This window comes from Theropithecus gelada, chromosome 14 (genome assembly GCF_003255815.1).
Source record: "Theropithecus gelada isolate Dixy chromosome 14, Tgel_1.0, whole genome shotgun sequence".
Taxonomy (NCBI): domain Eukaryota; kingdom Metazoa; phylum Chordata; class Mammalia; order Primates; family Cercopithecidae; genus Theropithecus; species Theropithecus gelada.
The window spans coordinates 19,700,314-19,720,055 of record NC_037682.1 but is presented as its reverse complement, the minus strand read 5'-3'; the positions used below and the strand labels follow the sequence as shown (position 1 = coordinate 19,720,055).

The 19,742-nt window shown below is 46.5% G+C and overlaps 1 protein-coding gene across 12 annotated transcripts in view; it reads right to left on the bottom strand.

Moving 5' to 3' along the window:
• Positions 1-145: 145 nt before the first annotated feature.
• Positions 146-19,742, bottom strand: part of PHF21A (PHD finger protein 21A) — a 194,798-nt gene continuing 175,201 nt past the window's right edge. For 6 of the 12 annotated variants that reach the window (XM_025356993.1, XM_025356987.1, XM_025356992.1 and 3 more), the window contains 5 exons: positions 17,090-17,112; positions 8,921-9,076; positions 7,273-7,348; positions 6,418-6,521; positions 146-5,018 (listed from right to left, as the gene is read on the bottom strand). In XM_025356993.1, coding sequence (XP_025212778.1) covers positions 4,761-5,018; positions 6,418-6,521; positions 7,273-7,348; positions 8,921-9,076; positions 17,090-17,112 — 617 coding nt within the window. In that variant the 3' untranslated portion in view covers positions 146-4,760. Of the gene's footprint in view, positions 5,019-5,903; positions 6,030-6,417; positions 6,522-7,272; positions 7,349-8,920; positions 9,077-16,853; positions 17,018-17,089; positions 17,113-19,742 lie in introns of all 12 variants that reach the window. The other 6 variants (XM_025356984.1, XM_025356985.1, XM_025356982.1 and 3 more) reach the window with 2 other exon arrangements.

Below are 19,742 nucleotides of genomic sequence, written 5' to 3'. Positions count from 1 at the left end.
ACATCCAGCTGGGGTCACAGGAGGGCCTGGGCCCTTAAGGGCAAGCACTCCCCCAACCCTCAGACAGCCAGTCAGGGAGGGCAGAGGCTGGGACTGGAATGTGTCCTGCCCACCCTCCCCTGCCCCAAACCCAACACCAAGAGGCTGAGAGGCTTTATTTGGCTTTATTTAGTAAAATGTTAAAATAAATAAATACAAATTGATCAGCTGCTCTGTATCCCCCCCACCCCCTCAAAACAAAAACCAAACAAACAAAAACAAAAACTTTGAAGCACAAAACTCCAAATACAAGTCTACCAAGACTGAAATCACAAAGGGCATGGACAAGAGACAGGGTTGGGGTCTGGCTGGCTCTTCTCTGCTAGGAGCTGGCTGACCTCTGGCCTGCCCATCCCACCCCGCCTGACTGCAGCTCACCCTGGGCTGAGGACCCACGGACATCAGAGAGAGGTGAGGGCCCAAAGGCTGCTGGGGAAGGGGTAGGGATCTGGGGTCCTCAGGAAGAAAGGGCCTTGTGGGAGGGGGTGCCAAGTGGAACTGGGGAGCCCTGCTTCCATTTAGAGGAGCTGTTTTTCAGAGTTCCCACCCTGGCTGTCTGGAGGGCAGCCCCAGCTTCCTGCCTCTCACTTTAGCAAGGGGGCCAGAAGACTGCCCAGGGCCGCCCACTCCCGTCTTGGAGAGGAGCTGACTCAGAGGACAGTCTAAGTTAGGGTGAGAATGGGAGTCCTGCTTCCTGCCAAGGGTGCCCGGCCGAGGGACAGGGGCGAGGTTCACACAGAGCAAAGTTGCCTCCACTCAACAGAAGCCACGGGATCTGGAGAACCCAGGCCCTGGAAAATGCACCTGGGCCACCATCCATCCCATTACCCTAGGAGCCTTTTGCCCCTGGGTAAAAAGTCTCCTAAATTCAGCCCTTTAGATAAGTAAGAAGGACCACGCCCTGTACGGGAATGAAGGTAGGAAACCACGAAGAGAGGTGAGAGCCCAAGGGAGGCTCTGATAGCCCCGAGAGAAGTATCAGAGGTGGCTGGAGAGGCAGCCGTGCATGAGGGGACGGAAGTGCGCTGCAGACACGGTCACCCTCAGGGAAACAGCTGTGTGCAACCGCCCCCATGCACACTGCCTATTGGGCCTGAGCCAAGCAGCAGCAGGGACAGAGAGGCAGACATTGCAGGGAAACCAGGCACACGATGGTGCCAGCAGGAGGCTGCCAGGGCGGCCCCACCAGGGACTGCCCCTAACTGCCTCCCTATGTCAGGTGCAACCAGCAGGCTTACCCCAAAAGGCCTGATAAGGAAAGAATAAATCAAAACCCCAGATGAGCTCAGCACAAGTGAGACAAGACCCAGCAGGCTCCATGAAAGAAGAAGGACCCACAGGCAGCAAGAACGCATAGGTGGAGATGACAGCAACATGGCCTCACTGTCACCAGGGTGCAGCGCCTGGTCAGGAGCTGGCAGAGGACTCCCAGTCATCACTGCCACCAGGGCGCAGTGCCTGATCAGGAGCTGGCAGGGGACACCCAGTCAGGGCCCAGTGGGCAGCTGCTCCAGCTCTCTGAAGTGACTGCAAAGCCAGCTGGTCTCAAAAGTGGCTGTCAAAGCAGCTAAATTCTGGGCCATGGGGAAAGAGCAGCGGAGGGAAGGAGGAGGAAGCAAGTGGAGGTGGCTGGGGTGGGGCAGTGTCACGAGCGTATGTCTCAGGTGGTCACAGGTCTGAGGGAACAGTGAAGGGCAGGGAGATTGAGTGCCAGGGGCCTCTTCTTTACAGTAAAGCGGTGTTTTGGAATTTGAGTCCAGAATGTAGGTTTGGGGGCTGGGTTGCATCTCATACTCCATACTAGCTGACTCCCAAAACAGCTCACATCTGAATGTCAGGAAGAAACCACAGCCCAGCTGCAGGTGAGGTCGGAATGTACTCGACACTGCTGAGGACGGCAGGCAAAGCCCTGGTCAATTCCTAGCCCTGTCCCCCCAACCCCTGAGACTCCTCAGGCAGCTCCTCTCCGAGCAAAGGCCTCTAGTGATGATGGCTTCCCAACTTCTTTCAGAAAAAGGTAAGTTAGGTGTTGTGTGGCAACCCCCAGATGGGCCCGGACAAGTTGAGGGGAAGAGCTCTAGACAGGGCAGACAGCCTGCTGCTGGTCTCTGATCCTCTGCCAACGATTCCTCCAACGAGTCCAGGCATCTCCAAGGCTCCCTGACTAGACACAGCACCTCGGTTTCTGAATGAGAAAAGCGAACTCTCCCCCTCAGCCAATCAAGCAGCCAGGGCCTAACTCTGAGGCCTGTTCAGTCAAACTTAATTCCTTCTTCTGAGGCCCTTGGGAAGATGAATGGCGACGGCTGATAGGGATGAGACACATTTTCCTCTAAGAAGTGTCTCTTCTCTGTTCTATTTGCTTTCAGATCTGTCTTTGTCTCTCTGGGCCTAACTGGGTGGGAGAGAAGCAGATGGGACCGTTTCTACCTCTCCTAGACTCTGGCCATTCCCAGGGCCTGGAGTGGGCTTGGGGGAGATGCTCCAGCAGGGCCAGGGTACAGAGCCTCCACCGCCCTCCCATCAGCCAGGGGCACGCAAGGGGCAAAGGTCTCCAGCGAGAGCACGCATCTGACACAATTTACTTCTGATGAGCCAAGATGAGACAATGGTCTGAGCCCTTCACAACCCTGGTTTTCCCAAGGAGAGGCCACAACCAGCCAAGCCAAGGCGAGCGCAGTAATTCTAGCCAAGGGTCACCCAGGAGGTTTGTGGGTGGGTGGAGTGGAGTAAATTTCTGGTGCCTGGAGCCAACAGGCAGAGAAAGGAGCAGGAGTCTCAGACCTCTCCCCAAAGGCAAGACAGAGCGAAGTCCACGCTGGGGCTCTGTCTCAGAGACATAACCTCAAAACATGTCACTCCTCCTCTGTTCTTTCTAAGCACCAAGGACTGATGCAGCCAGCCTGCACTCCCGCACCCTCCTGTCACGGCCAGGGTGCGTGCGCACCACTGAGCTCCGCTGGCCAGTTCCCTCGGAGGTGTCCCCCAGGCACTCATAATGCTGGTGGCTGAAAGACCAAAAGCAGCACCAAAGGAAGGGATCTTATTTAGGCACCAGCCTTTTGCTCTAGCAGAATCTGAGAAGACCACGGGTAGGGCCCTGATACCATCCACACTTCCATTTGGGCTTCACAACAGGAGACAAGATCCCTGCACCAAGAAGAGAGCACGGTCTTTTCTGAGGAGAGAGAAGGGTGGGGAGCTCCGCCTCTGTCCTTCAAGGAGACTGGCCCACCAGTCTAGAGACACACACACGGCAAAATGTCATTGTGATCAGCAGGGTCTGTGCTAAAAAATTATAACTACACGGCATTTTCTCCAGTTCTGACACCTTTTTAATAGAAATCACTGTTTTTAGGAAACAAATAGCACTTTTGTAATTTTTTTTTACAATGTTTCTTACCTTCATCTTAATTTAAGTAACACTAGGAAGACCTCAATATCTTTTATTTTCCTTTTAATTTAAAAAAAAGTTGTTTTTTTCCCCCAGATACAAAGATTTTTGCCCTTGCATAAAAAAACAGTGCCCGAACGATGACACAAGGACTCACAAAGACTCACGGGACCTCACTGACACTATGATTCCTACTCTACCATGCAAGGTCTCGGCTACCCTTAAATGGACTGTCAGCCTGAAAAACAGCTTTTCTATTCCTTATTTTAGTTTTTGTTACCAAGAAAGTAAAATGAACAGTAAAATAAAACTTTCCTTAAAGAAAAAAAGAACAAAAACAAAAATTAAAAAAAGAGAAAAGAAACGTCTCCATTCAATTCACACACACCTGGGTCGCGTGCTGCTTCACTCAAGATCTTCTCTTCTTATAAATATAGAAAAGGGATGGAGCTTGTTTTCAAGTAAAATCACTGATTCACCTTTTTTTCCTTCCTGGACACACACATCCTTCTTCCCTGCCTTGGGCAAGGGCCAGCGGCCCGGGCTCTGCTTGTTCTTGGAGAGGAGACAGCGGGATAACCACGGGGATGCGCGATTCACCAAGCAGGGAAGGAAGGAGACTGGCCAGGCTTCAGGAGTGGTGGGGTTACTGCGCAGGGAGCAGAGCGCAGGGGAGAAGAACCTACTGGCTGTTCTCGGTGTGGGTCTCCCCTTGCACGAGTCCCCCGCCAGACGTGATTAAATACTGCTTACTTGATACACTGTCCCACCCCCGCGCTCCCTCCAGCCACTCCCCTTCCCTCTTCTGGGCACTGGGGTTGGTTAAATCTCAATTCCTTTTTTTGGTTTTATAGTAGCGAAAGTTTAGAAACAGGAAAGCCCACACACTCTTTGGACTTGTCTTCTCTACCTAAACAAACCGCTCGGCAAGTAAGGATCTGAAACCTGCTCTCCTCCCTCCGCCCGTCCCTGCTCCCCACCCAAGAAAACAGAAACAAACCCATCGTGGCTGTGGAGGCTGCTGCAGGCACACACTGGTGTATAATAGAGAGAGTAAATATATTATTTCACTTGGCATGGTGCTGGCAAAGAACCTCCAGCTGGCACTATTTCATGTAACATGGTCCAATCTTTGCATGTACACACAGAATAAGAAGGATCAATTGGCAAACTCTGGTGCCACCTGGCACAAGCATCTTCTCTCTCTGGAACCAAAGAACCAAAAGAACTCTGCACTTTCCAGAAATCCGGCTCTGCTTTTCTAGAGTCTTCAGTGTTCTGCTCTCCTCGCCGCCGGGATCCCGTGGCTTCTCCTAGAGGGGCTCTGTTATTTAGTCTCTTCCCCCTGGTTACAGTTCGCTGTGCAGCTCTGGGAGGAGGGGGAAGGGGCCGGCGTGGAGGCGGCGGCGTTGGCAGGGGGGGTGCAGTCCGGGCCGTTGGAGATGGCCCCCACAGTGGCCTCAGAGTCTACAGGTTTGGAGAGGTCGATGCCATGGATGAGGCGAATCAGCTGTTTTACCTTCTCCAGGGAGCTGTGCATCTCCTTCTGCCGGGCCAGAATGGTGTTCTTCATTTCCATGCATTTCTGCAGCAAATGACAAGGGCAGTGGCACTGAGCCGCCTTGTTTCTAACAGGCCTGGCAGCCCCTGAGAGCAGAGCGCCTTCTCTCTGCCCAGGGAAAAGCAGCCCTCCTGACTGCTGTGCAGCCCCTGGGCCTTGCTGTGCTCCTCAGTGGAGTGGGCGGCTACCACCTAAGGAACAGGGCGGGTGGAGTGGGTAGGCTGGAGGGGTCCAAGAGGCAACAGAGAGAAAGAGAGCATGCGGGCACCAACACGCGGGAGTACTAACGCTTAAAAACAAACCGGCAGAGCCGCCATCAGACTTCCAAACAAAGGTTGTTAAAAAAAAAAAAGTTCCCACAGCTGCCCTGCAGCCTGTTTGGGCAGGTTTTGATACGCTTCTGTCATGCTAACTGGGGAGCCTTCAGGACTGGACTGAGCTCTCCAGGGTGGAAAACACGCAGTGCTATCTGGATTCCATCTGAGAGCAGCAGGAAGTGAGAGGACAGGCCAGCAGCATTTAGGAGGATCGAAGCCCCAAGAACAAAGGCCTGCAGCCAGCACACCTACTGCTCAGCCAGGGACTTGGGAGTCTTCTGCCCTTTTGCCCTCAGCCTCCCACACCTGCTGGCTTCTATTTTAGGCAGGGAAAGAGATGAAGGAGGTGTTAAATCTGCATGCCACGGGTAGGTATGGTGAGGAGGAGAAAGCAGGTAAGCAGGACAGTTCAACTGCCACCAGGTACAAGGCACCACCTGGTATCCGTGAGGGCTGAGGTCACTTCACTCCAACAAGGGTGACCTACTCAATGGAAAAGAAGACTGGCTCCTTGCCTGGGAGGAGCCTCTGTCCCCTGCTGCAAATACAACCCTCTTTCCCACTTGGACAGGCCGGGCTGGGCAGTACTTACTTCCAATACTTGTCTCTAGAAAGCCCGCTTCCTCACACTGGTCAGGAAAACCGGGAAATGCAATCAGCATGGTGTGGAAGAAAGAGCGAGGGAGGGCCGTATGGATGGGCCCACTCACTCAGGTGACTAGGAAGAATCACATGAGGGGACCTGGTCTGTGTCTGCTCAGTGTCAGGTGAGGCGCTACGCTCCCCCCACACACTGTCAGGAATACGCAGGGCTGTGGCTACACTGTTGTAGCTGTTACTTATTCAGCCTGAAGACTGAAGATCCTCTTTCAGATTAAAGCCAAGAGAATGTTCCAGAGCTTGGGTAAGGCACCACCTACCAACTGGCCGCCTGTACCTGAGGGCTGCACTCTAACTGGATGGCAAACTGCATTTGCCCAAGTTAATCACGTTAATAAACAGAAGGACCTGAAGCAGCCTGGGGCCCACACGTACTGTTACGTATATGGAAAGGCCTAGGTCTCTGCACCTATGTATCGACTGCTGAAGGCCTGAGGTTTACTTACACTTATGGAATTGCTGAGCTGTTTCACCTTTTGCTCTAGTTGTTCTCGTTCTTGTTTTAAATCTGAACTCCATTTAAGTAACTTCTGTTTCTCTTCTTCTTTTGCTAAAAACAAACAAACAAACAAACAAACAGTTTTTGACAATTAATTCTTTGAAAAGGCCACTGTGCTCAGGATGCCTGCCAAAGAAGATATTTTCCCCAGAGCTCCCATGAGTCCCACAACCAGTGCAGAGAGTCTGCCCACCTGGACTTTTCCTTTTTCTGTGAACGGTATGCTAAGAAAACTGTCAGTGCATTGGGTCTGGCTTTACATAAATGAGATACCACATCTCATTTCTTTCCCCCAAGAAGTGCTAACAGGCCAGGCATGGTAGCTCATGCCTGTAATCCTAGAACTTTGGGAGGCCAAGGCAGGTGAATCACTTGAGCCCAGGAGTTCAAGACCAGCCTGGGTAACATGGCGAAACCCGTCTCTACCAAAAAATACTAAAGTTAGCTGGGCATGGCAGTACACCCGTAGAGTCTCAGCCACTCGGGAGGCTGAGGTAGGAGGATCGACTGGGCCCAGGAGGAGGAAGCTGCAGTGGGCTGTGATCACGCCACAACACCCTAGCCTGGGCGATACAGTGAGACCTTGTCTCAAAACATAAATGAATAAAAAAAAATGCTACAGAAGTTTTCCACTTTATCTAATAAAAGGTTTTCATTTTTTTGTTTCCTCCAATAGTTAAGAGCAAAAGGTTTTCATTTTTAAATTTAAATTTCCTTTTGAGAATAAAACAAATACTGCCAGTATTTTTTTTTTTTTAACAAGGGGAAGCTTACAAAAAAGTAGGTATGGATAACTCCTTACCTGCTTTGTAGGCAATATAGGAATGAACAATTGCTAAAGTTCCAGGCCATGGAATTGCTTCTTCCTTCTTCAGCATCTGAAAAGATTTTTAGAATTTTACCTTGAGAAGGAGGTTTAAACACACATCCTCTATGTAACAGCTAGCAATGGTATTGATGGCTACTGGCAGATAAAATCCAGGAAGGATTTATGGTAGCAGTGTTGCAAAACCCTGGTCTACAGTTTCTGGACTAAAAAGTTCCAAATATCAGCTTAGGAGAATGAAGTTCAAGGCAGGAAAAGCCAGGACACTTGAGCCCAGGCTTAGAAGGAGCTGGGACTTGGCTGGGCATTCCTATCTTTTCACGCCATATGACACCCAACCACTCCCGACAGCTAGAACCACGCACACAAAAGCCACACATCAGCATGATGGTAGCAGCCACTGGCAGTTTTGTCCTTGACCTGACATGGGCTGCCTGTCTCAATTTTAGATTTCTATGTCCCTCAAAGATAGCCTGACCAAGGAAATTAAATATTAGTTCCAAATACTAAAGTATAATCTAGACCCTATGTCAAAAATCATCAGAAGGTCACAAAGCAGCATGAGGAGGAGGACGGTGAGAGAAGTGTTCCGCTGCACCACAGGCTGCAGGATGAGGACAAGATTACCAGGGAAAACCAGAATTCATTCAAAGCAAGATTCCAAAGAACTGAGCAGGATCCCAGGGCTTGCTGAGCTATTGAGCTTGCTTATTTATTATTTATACTTTGCATACTTCTAAAAAAGACTTGAGACAGCTTATAATAAAATCATAAAGACATAAATATACACGGATAGTTGAAAAAAAGGCAACCAGAAACCAAACAGAGAAGGAGGGAGGCAAGGACAGTCAGGAATATGTTTGCCTTTTAAGTCTGTAAAATACTGACAGCACTTTACAGTTAGTTCTCTGAGCCTGAAATAGGTTAAAAGTGAAATGGGTGTTATTTTATTATTATTATTATTTTGAGACAGAGTCTCGCTCTTGTCACCCAGGCTGGAGTACAGTGGTGTGACCTCTGCTCACTGCAACCTCTGCCTCCCGGGTTCAAGCGATTCTCCTGCCTCAGCCTCTCAAGTAGCTGGGATGACAGGCGCCCGCCACCACGCCCAGCTAATTTTTATATTTTTAGTAGAGATGGGGTTTTGCCACATTGGCCAGGCTTGTCTTGAACTCCTGACCTTAGGTGACCCGCCTGCCTTGGCCTCACAAAGTGCTGAGATTACAGGCGTGAGTCACTGCGTCCAGCCCAAGGTGTTATTTTAATTAATCAACTAGGTACTTTCTCTTAATTTTATTCCCAAAGAAGAGTTTTAAAACCATATACTTGGTCTAGACCATTCCTAGAGAATGAGGCACTCTGGACTTTTAAGGGTCTTGACTTTTAAAGAGAAGATAAATCATTTCAAATACAAGGAAGCGTCTATCCAGCTCAGTAATAAGGCAGAGAGTTTCTGAGGGAATGAAGGCCATGAGCCTGCATGCTGTGTCATGAACAGGGAAGATGCAGCCTGGAGACCAACTGGGAGAGGGAAGAGACTGCCATTCCCTGGGAAAGGAATTCCTCCTGATGGCCGTGTCTTTGTCCTCCTTGGCCCTTCCCCCGTCAGACCCACCCACAGTACCTGGTCCTGACATCTGGGACAGATCCACATGCCCTTGGGAATTGTTTTCAGAGGGGGGTCTAAGCAGTCCAAATGATATACACGGGAACACGTGTCGCACATCAGTAACTGGCCACTTTTTCTGCAAACGCTGCAAAAATCCTCATGAATATCACCCTATAAAGTTGAGAGGAAAGGTAAGAAAAAGGACAAAAAAGGTAAAATTTTAATGTTAACATGCACATTCTAGATGCATATAAATGTTTTCGGACAATCAGCTGCCTCGGTCCAGGAGTACTCAAGAGAAGTAGGAATCACCATTAGCACAGGCCCCTACTCACTCCATATAGCTAAGGCTCCCCGAGTGGGGACAGTACAATAGTCCCCCCTCATCCATGGGGGCTATGTTCCAAGACCCCCGGCGGATGCCTGAAACCTCCGTACTGAACCCTATATATATGTTTTTCTACACATGCAAACCCACGATAAAGTTTAATCTATAAATTAGGCACAATAAGAGATTAACAACAGTGACTAAGAAAACGGAACAACTATAATGATATACTGTAATAAAAGATGTGAATGAGGTCTGTCTTCTTTTTTCTCTCTCAAAACATCTTAATATTTTCAGACTGCAGTTGACTATGGGTAACTGAAAGAGTAAGAAGTGAAACCTCAGATAAGGGAGGACTGTATACTTTTTTTTTTTGAGACGGAGTCTCGCTCTGTCGCCCAGGCTAGAGTGTAGTGGTGTGATCTGGGTTCACTGCAAGCTCCGCCTCCTGGGTTCCCGCCATTATCCTGGCTCAGCCTCTCGATTAACTGGGACTACAGGTGCCTGCCACCACACCCAGCTAATTTTTTGTATTTTTAGTAGAGACGGGGTTTCATGTGGTAGCCAGGATGGTCTCGATCTCCTGACCTTGTGATCCGCCCACCTTGGCCTCCCAAAGTGTTGGGATTACAGGCGTGAGCCACTGCGCCCGGCAGGGACTACTGTATTCTTAAAATTAAGAGTTTACAGGAGAGGTCTATAGTCGCCTAGGCCAAAATTAACATTATAGGCGATACCTAAGAGTTTATTATGTTTTAGTAGAGGACAACCTACATATAGGCATGGAAGTCCATTCATCAAAGTGTTTCACAATATGATACAAACAATTCTCATCACCTATCAATTTTGGGGGGAGTTTAGAAGGACTGGGAAAGAAGACAGACAAAAATTGGAGTTTTCTTGCTTGCTCAAGAAGAAAAACATACAGTGAAAGTTCAAAGGGGAAAATATTAAGTCAGAACAAATTAAATTCATATGCGAGTTCTTTCTAAAATGAAGAATTTAAAAAGCCAAAGCAACAGCTGACAATATTCTCCTAAAACCAGTATTTTGTGTTTGCTGTTCAATGGGCCATTCTATTCTGGGAGGCTTTATCCCTATAAAAACTTCACCAGCTGGAAAAAGATGAGCAGCCCCAGTCTGTTGTGCCAGTCCTGTCTCTCTACCACCCCCATCACAGTGATAGTTATAGGACCCAGGTAAGTCTGCTGGAGTCTCTGAACAGAAGGCACCATCAGAATAAAGCAGATCTACTCAAAATTGGAAGAGGAGAACATAGCCAAACAAAAGAGCTATTGAAGAGGTCTTTTCCAGTGAGTCAACCCCTAGCTCATTCTCTGGATGGGATTAAATCCACTGAGAAGGACACCAGGGAAGGGAAGACTGAAGGGAAGTGCCAGAGGTGACCCAGCAAGTCAAGCCAATGTGCCGCTGTGGATTTCCTGGCTATTCTGCCAGAGGGTCTAATACAGAAATTATGCACAGGATGAATCCCTCCTTTCTATGATGTAATCCCTCCACCATCACCACTGAAGGAACACATCATCATGGACCTACAATTTCACTCCAAGGGAAACTTGCTCTGTAATCCACTAGGGTATCTGGCAGCCCAGAAAAGAGGCTACAAAAGTTTTAAGATACATCATAGTGTGGATGGATTTTAATCTTTTTCTTTTTTTTTTTTTTTTTTTTTTTAAGACAGAGTCTCTTGCTGTGTTGACCAGGCTGGAGTGCAGTGGCGCGATCTTGGTTCACTGCAACCTCCGCCTCCTGGGTTCAAGCGATTCTCCTGCCTCAGTCTCCTGAATAGCTGGGACTACAGGCGCCCACCACCACGCCTGGCTTATATATTTTTAGTAGAGACAGGGTTTCATCATGTTGGTCACGCTGGTCTCGAACTCCTGACCTCATGATGCGCCCACCTCGGCCTCCCAAAGTGCTGGGATTACAGGCGTGAGCCACTGCGCCTGGCAGCTTTTAATCTTTCTTAGTAGGAAAATGTGACCCCTGGACAGTAAAAAAAATACTTAACATATGTTCTAAAATATTACATGTGAATGTAGCCTAATAGTTTAACTTCTAGGCACCAAAAGAGGTAAGGTTTCATCCCTAGATCAACTACGATTTTCTTCATTATTAAAATCAGGCTGAGGGCTATTCTCCTCTAGAGGGTCAGCCTTTCTTGAAACTTATCCCTAAGTGGTGAGTCTGCGTCTTTAGAAAGTTTATTTAAAATGTGTGATTTTAGAGACTGTTTTACGTGAACCATAGAAAAAATTATCAGTGATGGAGTGAATGAGACAAACTGGGCATCTTATTCAGCGGCACTTGGGATAAACGAAGAGGTGTTCACTTTCCTTTGCTTCTGAGCAAGGAGACCATCAAGAAATAGAAGGCAGAAAGACAGAAAATAAAAACTAAATTATTTATTTAAGTTCCCAAAGGAAACTTCCTATCTTGTTTATAGATCCTGTAATTTTTGGTGTTAAGATTCCTTTTCACTCTTAAAGTTACTGAGGATTCCAGAGAGCTTTTATATGAGTTATATCTATTAATATTAACTGTAGTAACAGTTAAAAAACAATTTTTTTTGAGACAGGGTCTGGCTTTGTCACCCAGGCTAGAGTGCAGTGCTGTGATCTCGGCTCACTGCAGCCTCGACCTTCCAGGCTCAGGTAATCCTCCCAACTCAGCCTCCCAAGTAGCTGGGACTACAAGCGCATACCACCATGCCTGGCTAATTTTTTAATTTTTTTTTTTTTTTTTTGAGACGGAGTCTTGCTCTGTGCCCCAGGCTGGAGTGCAGTGGCGCGATCTCGGCTCACTGCAAGCTCCGCCCCCCCACCCGGGTTCACGCCATTCTCCTGCCTCAGCTTCCCGAGTAGCTGGGACTACAGGCGCCCGCCACCTCGCCCGGCTAATTTTTCTTGTATTTTTAGTAGAGACGGGGTTTCACCGTGTTAGCCAGGATGGTCTCGATCTCCTGACCTCGTGATCTGCCCGTCTCGGCCTCCCAAAGTGCTGGGATTACAGGCTTGAGCCACCGCGCCCGGCCTAATTTTTTAATTTTTTGTAGCGATGGGGGTCTCACTTTATTACCCAGGCTGGTAAAAACTTTTAATTCTGAATTACAGAACCATGAAAAATTACAAACATAGTATATCAAAACATTTTTAAACTTCAAAACACAGAGGTACACATTCCATTAGCTGCCAGAGTGACATCATCATCACACGTCATGCAATATCAGGTAAACTCCACTGTTCCGTCTTGAGAGAATGAGAATGAAAATGGCAAATGACAGTTTAGTATCATTGTGAAAATAGTTTTGATTTTATGACTCCCTGAAAGAGTCTCGGGAACTCCCAAACTACACTTTGAGAACTGCTGCCCAGAGAAATGAATATAAGATGCCAAAACATTTTATCCATACAGAACCGGTTCTTTGCCTAAAAAGAGCAGAGGAAGTGCTACGGAGGCACCATGCCAGGTCAAAAGGCTTAGGCTTTGATGACTGACCAAATTATTACTATAAACCAGACAGTAGGTAAGTTGAAAGACAGCTGGCCCATGATGCTTGGCTAGGCGCTGAGGAGGTGTGTTTTTAGGAAGCACCATGGCAATATCAACTGCAATTTCATTAAGTGATAAAAAATTTTTATAATTATATTAACGTATCTTCCCTTCTCATAAAAATGATGATAGTGGCAACAAGGTACATCTAGAGGATTAGTGCCTGGTAGGTCCTGTATTACACCAAGTCCCTCAAAATGGTTATTGATCCCTAGAAATGCCTGCCTCTCAAGTGTTATTGTTTAATTAATGTTGTTGGAACTTATGCTACCCAGCAGCAAACATACAGAGCCCTGTGTGTTGATTTTAATCACTGCCACTACTGGGATACGGTAAAAGGAGAAGTCAATTATCTTAAAAATATGTTCTGCTGAGTTTAACTTAGGGAGTTTGTTAAAAAAAGCTTTCTTTTACCTTTAGATTTCTGAAAAGAAATATGTTTCAATTTTAAGACAAAACCTGGCAGAAGCTCTTAGTTTGTGAGTTGATGAGTGGATCCTTTGGGTTCAATCTTTCTAAGAAAACCATAATCCCATTTGGCCCAAAAAATACAACAAAAACAACATTGTTTAGGAGAGAGACTCACATGCAGAACCACAAAATCATCTGTCCCCGAGCATTTGTGTACCACCCTAGAGGGAGAGCTCTACCAAGAGGCCAATGAGCTGGCGATCCTTTGGCAATACTTCAACTGAGAAGAAGTTGGGACAATCTTTGGCGCTAGCAAACAAGATTTCTGAGAGAGACCCTGCTGCTTATTAACAGGACAGTTAGAAAACCTGTCAATTATTAATGCCAAAAGTTGGGAAAGCTGGACAAAATGCTGAATCTTTAGAGAATGATGAATCTGTAACCACCAATGACATCTAAGGAAGGAAACAAGGAAACCTGTCAGAGAACAGAATTATTCTATGACCCTAGTCCTCCAAAGATAACATTTTCTTTGTTGCCTCTGGAATTTTAACTCGGAATATTCATATGGCATTCTGCTGCTCCTTGGAGAGGGGTGTGCCATTAGGAGGTTCTGAGAACCTTCAAGTTCAAAGGACATTTCATCTTAGGATGGTCAATGACAAGCTCTGTAATTCACCAAATAACTGAGACATGTGTGAAGTGAAACTCTTTATTTCCCTCCCCAGATCTGCTCCTCTTAATCTTTAGTAAATGGAAGCTTCATCTTTCTAGTCATTTAGGCCAAAAACTTTGGATTTCTCCTTGACCATTCTTTTTCTCATAACCCATATTCAATCCTGATGGCTCTTCAAAATATATGCAGACGTGATCACTTTTCTCCATCTCTGCTTCTTCCATCAAATTAGGCCAAGCTATCATCATCATATTTCTTTCCTTTTTTTTTTGAGACAGGGTCTTGTTCTGTCACCCAGACCAGAGTGCAGTGGTGCAATCATGGCTCACTGCAGCCTCAACCTCCCATGCTCAAGTGATCCTCCCACCACAGCCTTGCAAGCAGCTGTGACTAAAGGGGCACACCAGTATGCCCGGTTAATTTTTGTATATTTAGTAGAGACAGGGTTTCACTACGTTGCCATCACACCTCGCTAATTTTTTAGTGTTTTGTAGAGACAGGGGTCTTGCCATGTTGCCCAGGCTGGTCTTGAACTCCTGGGTTCAATCAGTCGCCCACCTTGGCCTCCTAAAGTGTTAGGATTTACAGGTGTGAGCCACCGTGCCTGCCCATCATCTCTTGCCCGGACAATTGCAATAGCCTCCTAACTGGTCTTCCTGCTTCCATCCTATTTTCCCTATAGGCCCTTTTCTTCTGCATATTTTAGACACAGTGATCCTTTTTAAAATCCAAGTTGATTTTGTGTACACCTTAAAAATAATAAATGCAAGCAAGAATCATTAAAGGATGCTAAAAACATTAGGTAACAGTTTGTTGGGAACAGTTTTTATACAGACTCAAAGCTATCTCCACCACAGGAAAAAGGCACATTTACAGGTAGAAAAATCTGACAGAAAACTATCTGAGGAGACGCAAGTTAACATCATCAACAGGAGAGACTGACAACGTGTGCCTCCTGCTGTGATGCCCTGATAACGACCCATCGTCACTTATTAGCGCTCCTGCAAAAATGCATACCCTGAATCTACTGCTGAGAAAAAAAAATCACACAATCCAAACGGAGACGCATTCTACAGAGGAACTGGGTATCTTTTTAAAAACATCAATGTTATGAAAGACAAGGAATGAGAAACTCTTCCAGAATAAAGGATTACCAAACAGACAATATCATGACAATAAATGTCAAGAGTAATCTTGAATTGGACCCTGGAGCAGAAAAAACAAAGTGTCACAAAAGCAAGTAAGGGACAAATGGAGCAATCTGAATATGGACTGTATATTTTATATAGTAATATTTTACTAGTGTTAAATTTCCTCAATTTGATAAAAGCATTGTAGCTACATAAGACAGTATTTTTGCTCTTAGGGGATATATAGTGGAATATTTTAGGGTGAAGATTCATGAAGTCTGCAACTTCTTGTTAACTGGTTCCCCCAAAATAAGTGTGTATGGTAGGTGAGAGGCATATGTGGCAAAATGTTAACAACTGGTGAATCAATGTGAAAGATATACATTGGTTCTTTGTACCATTATTGTAACTTTTCTGTAGGTTTGAAAATTTTCCAAATAAATATTGAAAAATTATGTCACTCCTCTGCCCAAAACTCTCTAATGGTCTCCCATTTTACTGAGAACGAAAGCCACAAAGTCCTGCGCAACTGGCCCGGACACCTCTGAGGCCTCATTTCCCACCACCCTGGCCAGCTTGCTCTGCCCCACTATCCTGGCCCTCTTGCTTTTCTTTCAAGATGCCACGCACACTCCCACTTCAGGGCTTTGAACTGCTGTTCCCTCTGCCTGGCAGGCTCTTTCCCCAGATCCATGGTTCACTCCTTCACTTCCTGTCAGAGAGGCTTCACCACTCTTCATAAACATCAGCCTCCGGCCAGTATGCTGTATGCCCTTAATCCACTCCAATTTTGTTTTCTTTTTAAGAGATGGAGTCTCACTCTTGTCACCCAGGCTGGAGTGCAGTGGCGCAATCTCGGCTCACTGCAACCTCCGCCTCCTGGGTTCCGAGATTCTCCTGCCTCAGCCTCCTGAGTAGCTGGGATTACAGGAGTGTGCCATGCTCGGCTAATTTTTGTGTTTTTGTAGAGACGGGGTTTCACCATGTTGGCCAGGCTGGTCTTGAACTCCCGACTTCAGATGATCCGCCTGCCTCGGCCTCCGAACGTGTTGGGATTACAGGCGTGAGCCACCACGCCCAGCCCCATTTTTCTTCATAGCACTTATCATTACCTGACATATTATATATTCACTTTCTTATTATCTGCCTCTTCAGATGAGCTCCTTGAGGACAGGGAGTTGGTTTTGTTCCCTGCTGTGTCCCCAGCCCCAAGAACAGCACTTGGTCAGCAGAGTAGCACTCAGTAAGTATCTGCTGAGTGAATTCTGAGCTTTGTTGAGGTTCATTTAAACATTCAGAGCACTAGTTCACATTCCTGCAGTTTGTGGGTGAAGGGCTACTAAGTATTTGACAGGTTTTCAAGAAGCTGTTTCTGATCAACTCTGCTGAATACATTTGCTCTAAAGAAAACTTTCCACTTCTGGAATTGTATTTGAAGCAGCAAACAAGGGCTGCTGGGGGACCGTATGCCTTGTTCACTTTTCCCCACTCCCAAAACACTGATGACAGAAACCTGCACACCTCTCAATTGTATGAGCTGATCTCCCCGCCCCATCTGTTTTCTGAGAACTCATTCACAGTAGATCAAATTCAGACTCTGAAAGCTGGCTGAGTTCCATGAGGTTATATTTAACATGTTTCTCAAGGACATGGAAGGCCTGGAAACTCAAAAGAAAGCTGCCTTACATGGTACAACAAGCATTCTATAGGGTTTAATTGCTGTTCCAGGGTTAGTCAAGAAGGTGCAAGTCGGTAAGGAGACAACATATGATAACGCTTTTCCCAATTTAAGCTCTCAGAAAGACAGTGTGCTTTTCCCAAGTTACTTACGTCTGTGGAGGTGGGGCTGGGCAGGGACACAGGCTGAACAGGTGCAGGGAAAGTGAATGTGGTCTCTGTCTTTTCATTTTCAGGGGAGTCAGGATGACTGGATTGGGGGGATGTTGGGGTAAGGGCTCCAAACCCCAGCACTGCATTGTATTTTGGAGGACGACCTATATACCAAGAGAAGGGAACAAAAGGGAAAAAGGGGGAGGGAAAGAGAGGGGGAAAATGATCTTACATACCTTTGGCCAGTGTTCCTCATTGGCTAGCATGGAAAAGGAAGTGAGGTAGCAGACAGAAGGTTAATTCAACAGTCCCAAAGGAAGGAAGAGAAGCAAAGATTTAAATGTCATTAGAAACAACTACATGACTCTCAAGAGAAGGGAGGATAAGAGAGCTCTGGAGAATGACAGAAGGTGCTGGCTGATATAGAAAGACCTCACCTTGGGCAGATTGTGGTGAAGTTCCTGGACTATTGCAATTTGAGATTTCTAGTGCAAGAACCAAGATAACAGAGCTCAGTGGGAGCCAGGGCCAGGAATGAGTTTATTTTTATTTTTATTTTTTATTTTTTTGAGACGGAGTCTCGCTCTGTCACCCAGGCTGGAGTGCTGTGGCGCGATCTCGGCTCACTGCAACCTCCGCCTCCTGGCTTCAAGTGACTCTTCTGCCTCTGCCTCCCGAGTAGCTGGGACTACAGGCACATGCCCAGCTAATGTTTTGTATTTTTAGTAGGGATGGGCTTTCATCGTGTTAGCTAGGATGGTCTCGATCTCCTGACCTCATGATCTGCCCATCTTGGCCTCCCAAAGTGCTGGGATGTGAGCCACCCCACCCGGCCGAGTTTACTTTATTTTTTCATATCTTTTGCATACTGTTCTCTAAGTTTCTCTGCAATCAGCATTCTCACAATACTATTAATGATTCTCAGTTCCCACAGACTGATTTATTTAGAATTTCTGCTTTTCCTTCTCTCTTCTGTCTGCATTTTATGAGGATGGAGACAGGCAAAATTCAAGTTAACTATTCTTTTTTTTTTTTTTTTTTTTTTTTTTTGAGACTGAGTCTGGCTCTGTCGCCCAGGCTGGAGTGCAGTGGCCGGATCTCAGCTCACTGCAAGCTCCGCCTCCCGGGTTTACGCCATTCTCCTGCCTCAGCCTCCGGAGTAGCTGGGACCACAGGCGCCCGCCACCTCGCCCGGCTAGTTTTTTGTATTTTTTTAGTAGAGACGGGGTTTCACCGTGTTAGCCAGGATGGTCTCGATCTCCTGACCTTGTGATCCGCCCGTCTCAGCCTCCCAAAGTGCTGGGATTACAGGCTTGAGCCACCGCGCCCGGCAAGTTAACTATTCTTACCCCTTGCTGGTAGAGCTACTGAGAGGTATGTTCTGGGAGGAGCTTGAAACCTAAGAGCTTAAAAGATGCTCTGGGCTTAGCAATGAATTTTTAAGTATGAATTTTAAAGTATTTCTGTCCCTGGATACCCTCCCCAGTTGACTGGCAGCTGTCTCTCCATTTTACATGACAAACATCCTGATGAACTACATCTCTAAAAATTGGAGCTGTTTAAAAGTCTCAGGAAAGGCCCTGGCATCAGCACTCCTGAGACATCTGATTTGTATAAGAGCGTTTTGACTCAAACCTCAAGGCTACAAAGCAACTTAAATGAGCCCCATGGGTACAGAAAGTCTAGGGCAGCCACTCTTGCCTCACCACATATCTAAGTCAGGGCCCTTGTCTTCTAAGGGCCAAGGTCATTGCTTCTAAGCTATGAGTGATCAAATGTATATGCCCAATATACCAAGGGGAAAAAAAGGTACAGAGAGGTACGAAATTGCCTATAAGCACTGGTAAATGGTATGTAGGATCATGACTTTGCCAACAGTTATGATTTATATTAGGATTATGCACAAGAGTCATGATTCTGTCAGATGTTACAAAAATATTACCTCTCTGTGTTAAATTGGTGATGCCTACAGTACAAAGACAGTTCTTACTGGTTTGTCTTTTCTAGGGAGTTCAGTGCTGCTGGAAGGGGAAGAACAAGATGAATGCTCTCTTGTTTACCCACAAAAGGCATATCCTAGGCACTGTGGATGCAGGCTTTTATCCTCTGACCTTGGCAAGAGATGCCAAGGTCTTTCTGGCTCATTTAACCCCTGTCCTCTTGGCAGATGCTGCCCACTATCAGGCCAATTATTGTGGCCTCTGGTTGGGGGGCTCCTTTTTGAGAACTGCATCGGGGTCACTAAAAAAACCACCAAACACAAAACAAAACAAAAATAACTTAGAGTACTGGTTACTGTGGCCCAGGAATCAATATAAAGTCATGACTTACAGTTTCCCATCTAAATATTTTTGAGTACTTGAAGGACAGGACTGATGAAACATTAGAATGGGTTACTAAGGGTGGCTATGATATCTTTTTTGTGGGGAGGGAATGGTAATAGTGTAGTCCTGCCTAAGGCAGACAAAGGGTCAGGATGACCTCCTGAGCTTCCAATAGCTCTGAGACTGTGTGTGCACATGCAAAAATTAGTATGCTACTCCACTCACTCTGCAACCTTTCTAGCCTGGAACTATAATTCAGGGACACATTACCATGTGGAGAAAAGGACCTTGGGATGTATTACTGACATCAAAGAACATTTCAGTACCTTGTTTATGAGCTCAAACCCTGAGCTGTTAAGACCTATTTAGACCTGCATGGTGAGAGATGCTGCTCCTGCTGCTGTTTTTTCTGCTCTGCCTAAAAGTAAGATTCTGGAATGTCCATGGGAAGGTCTGAAATATGGGATTGGAGCTCTTTAGGAATCTGTTCTTTAGGGAGCCTGTTTTGAGAGTGACCTTTACTTCCTTAGTTGGAGATGTCCTCTTTTCAAAGATTCTAAGTTCT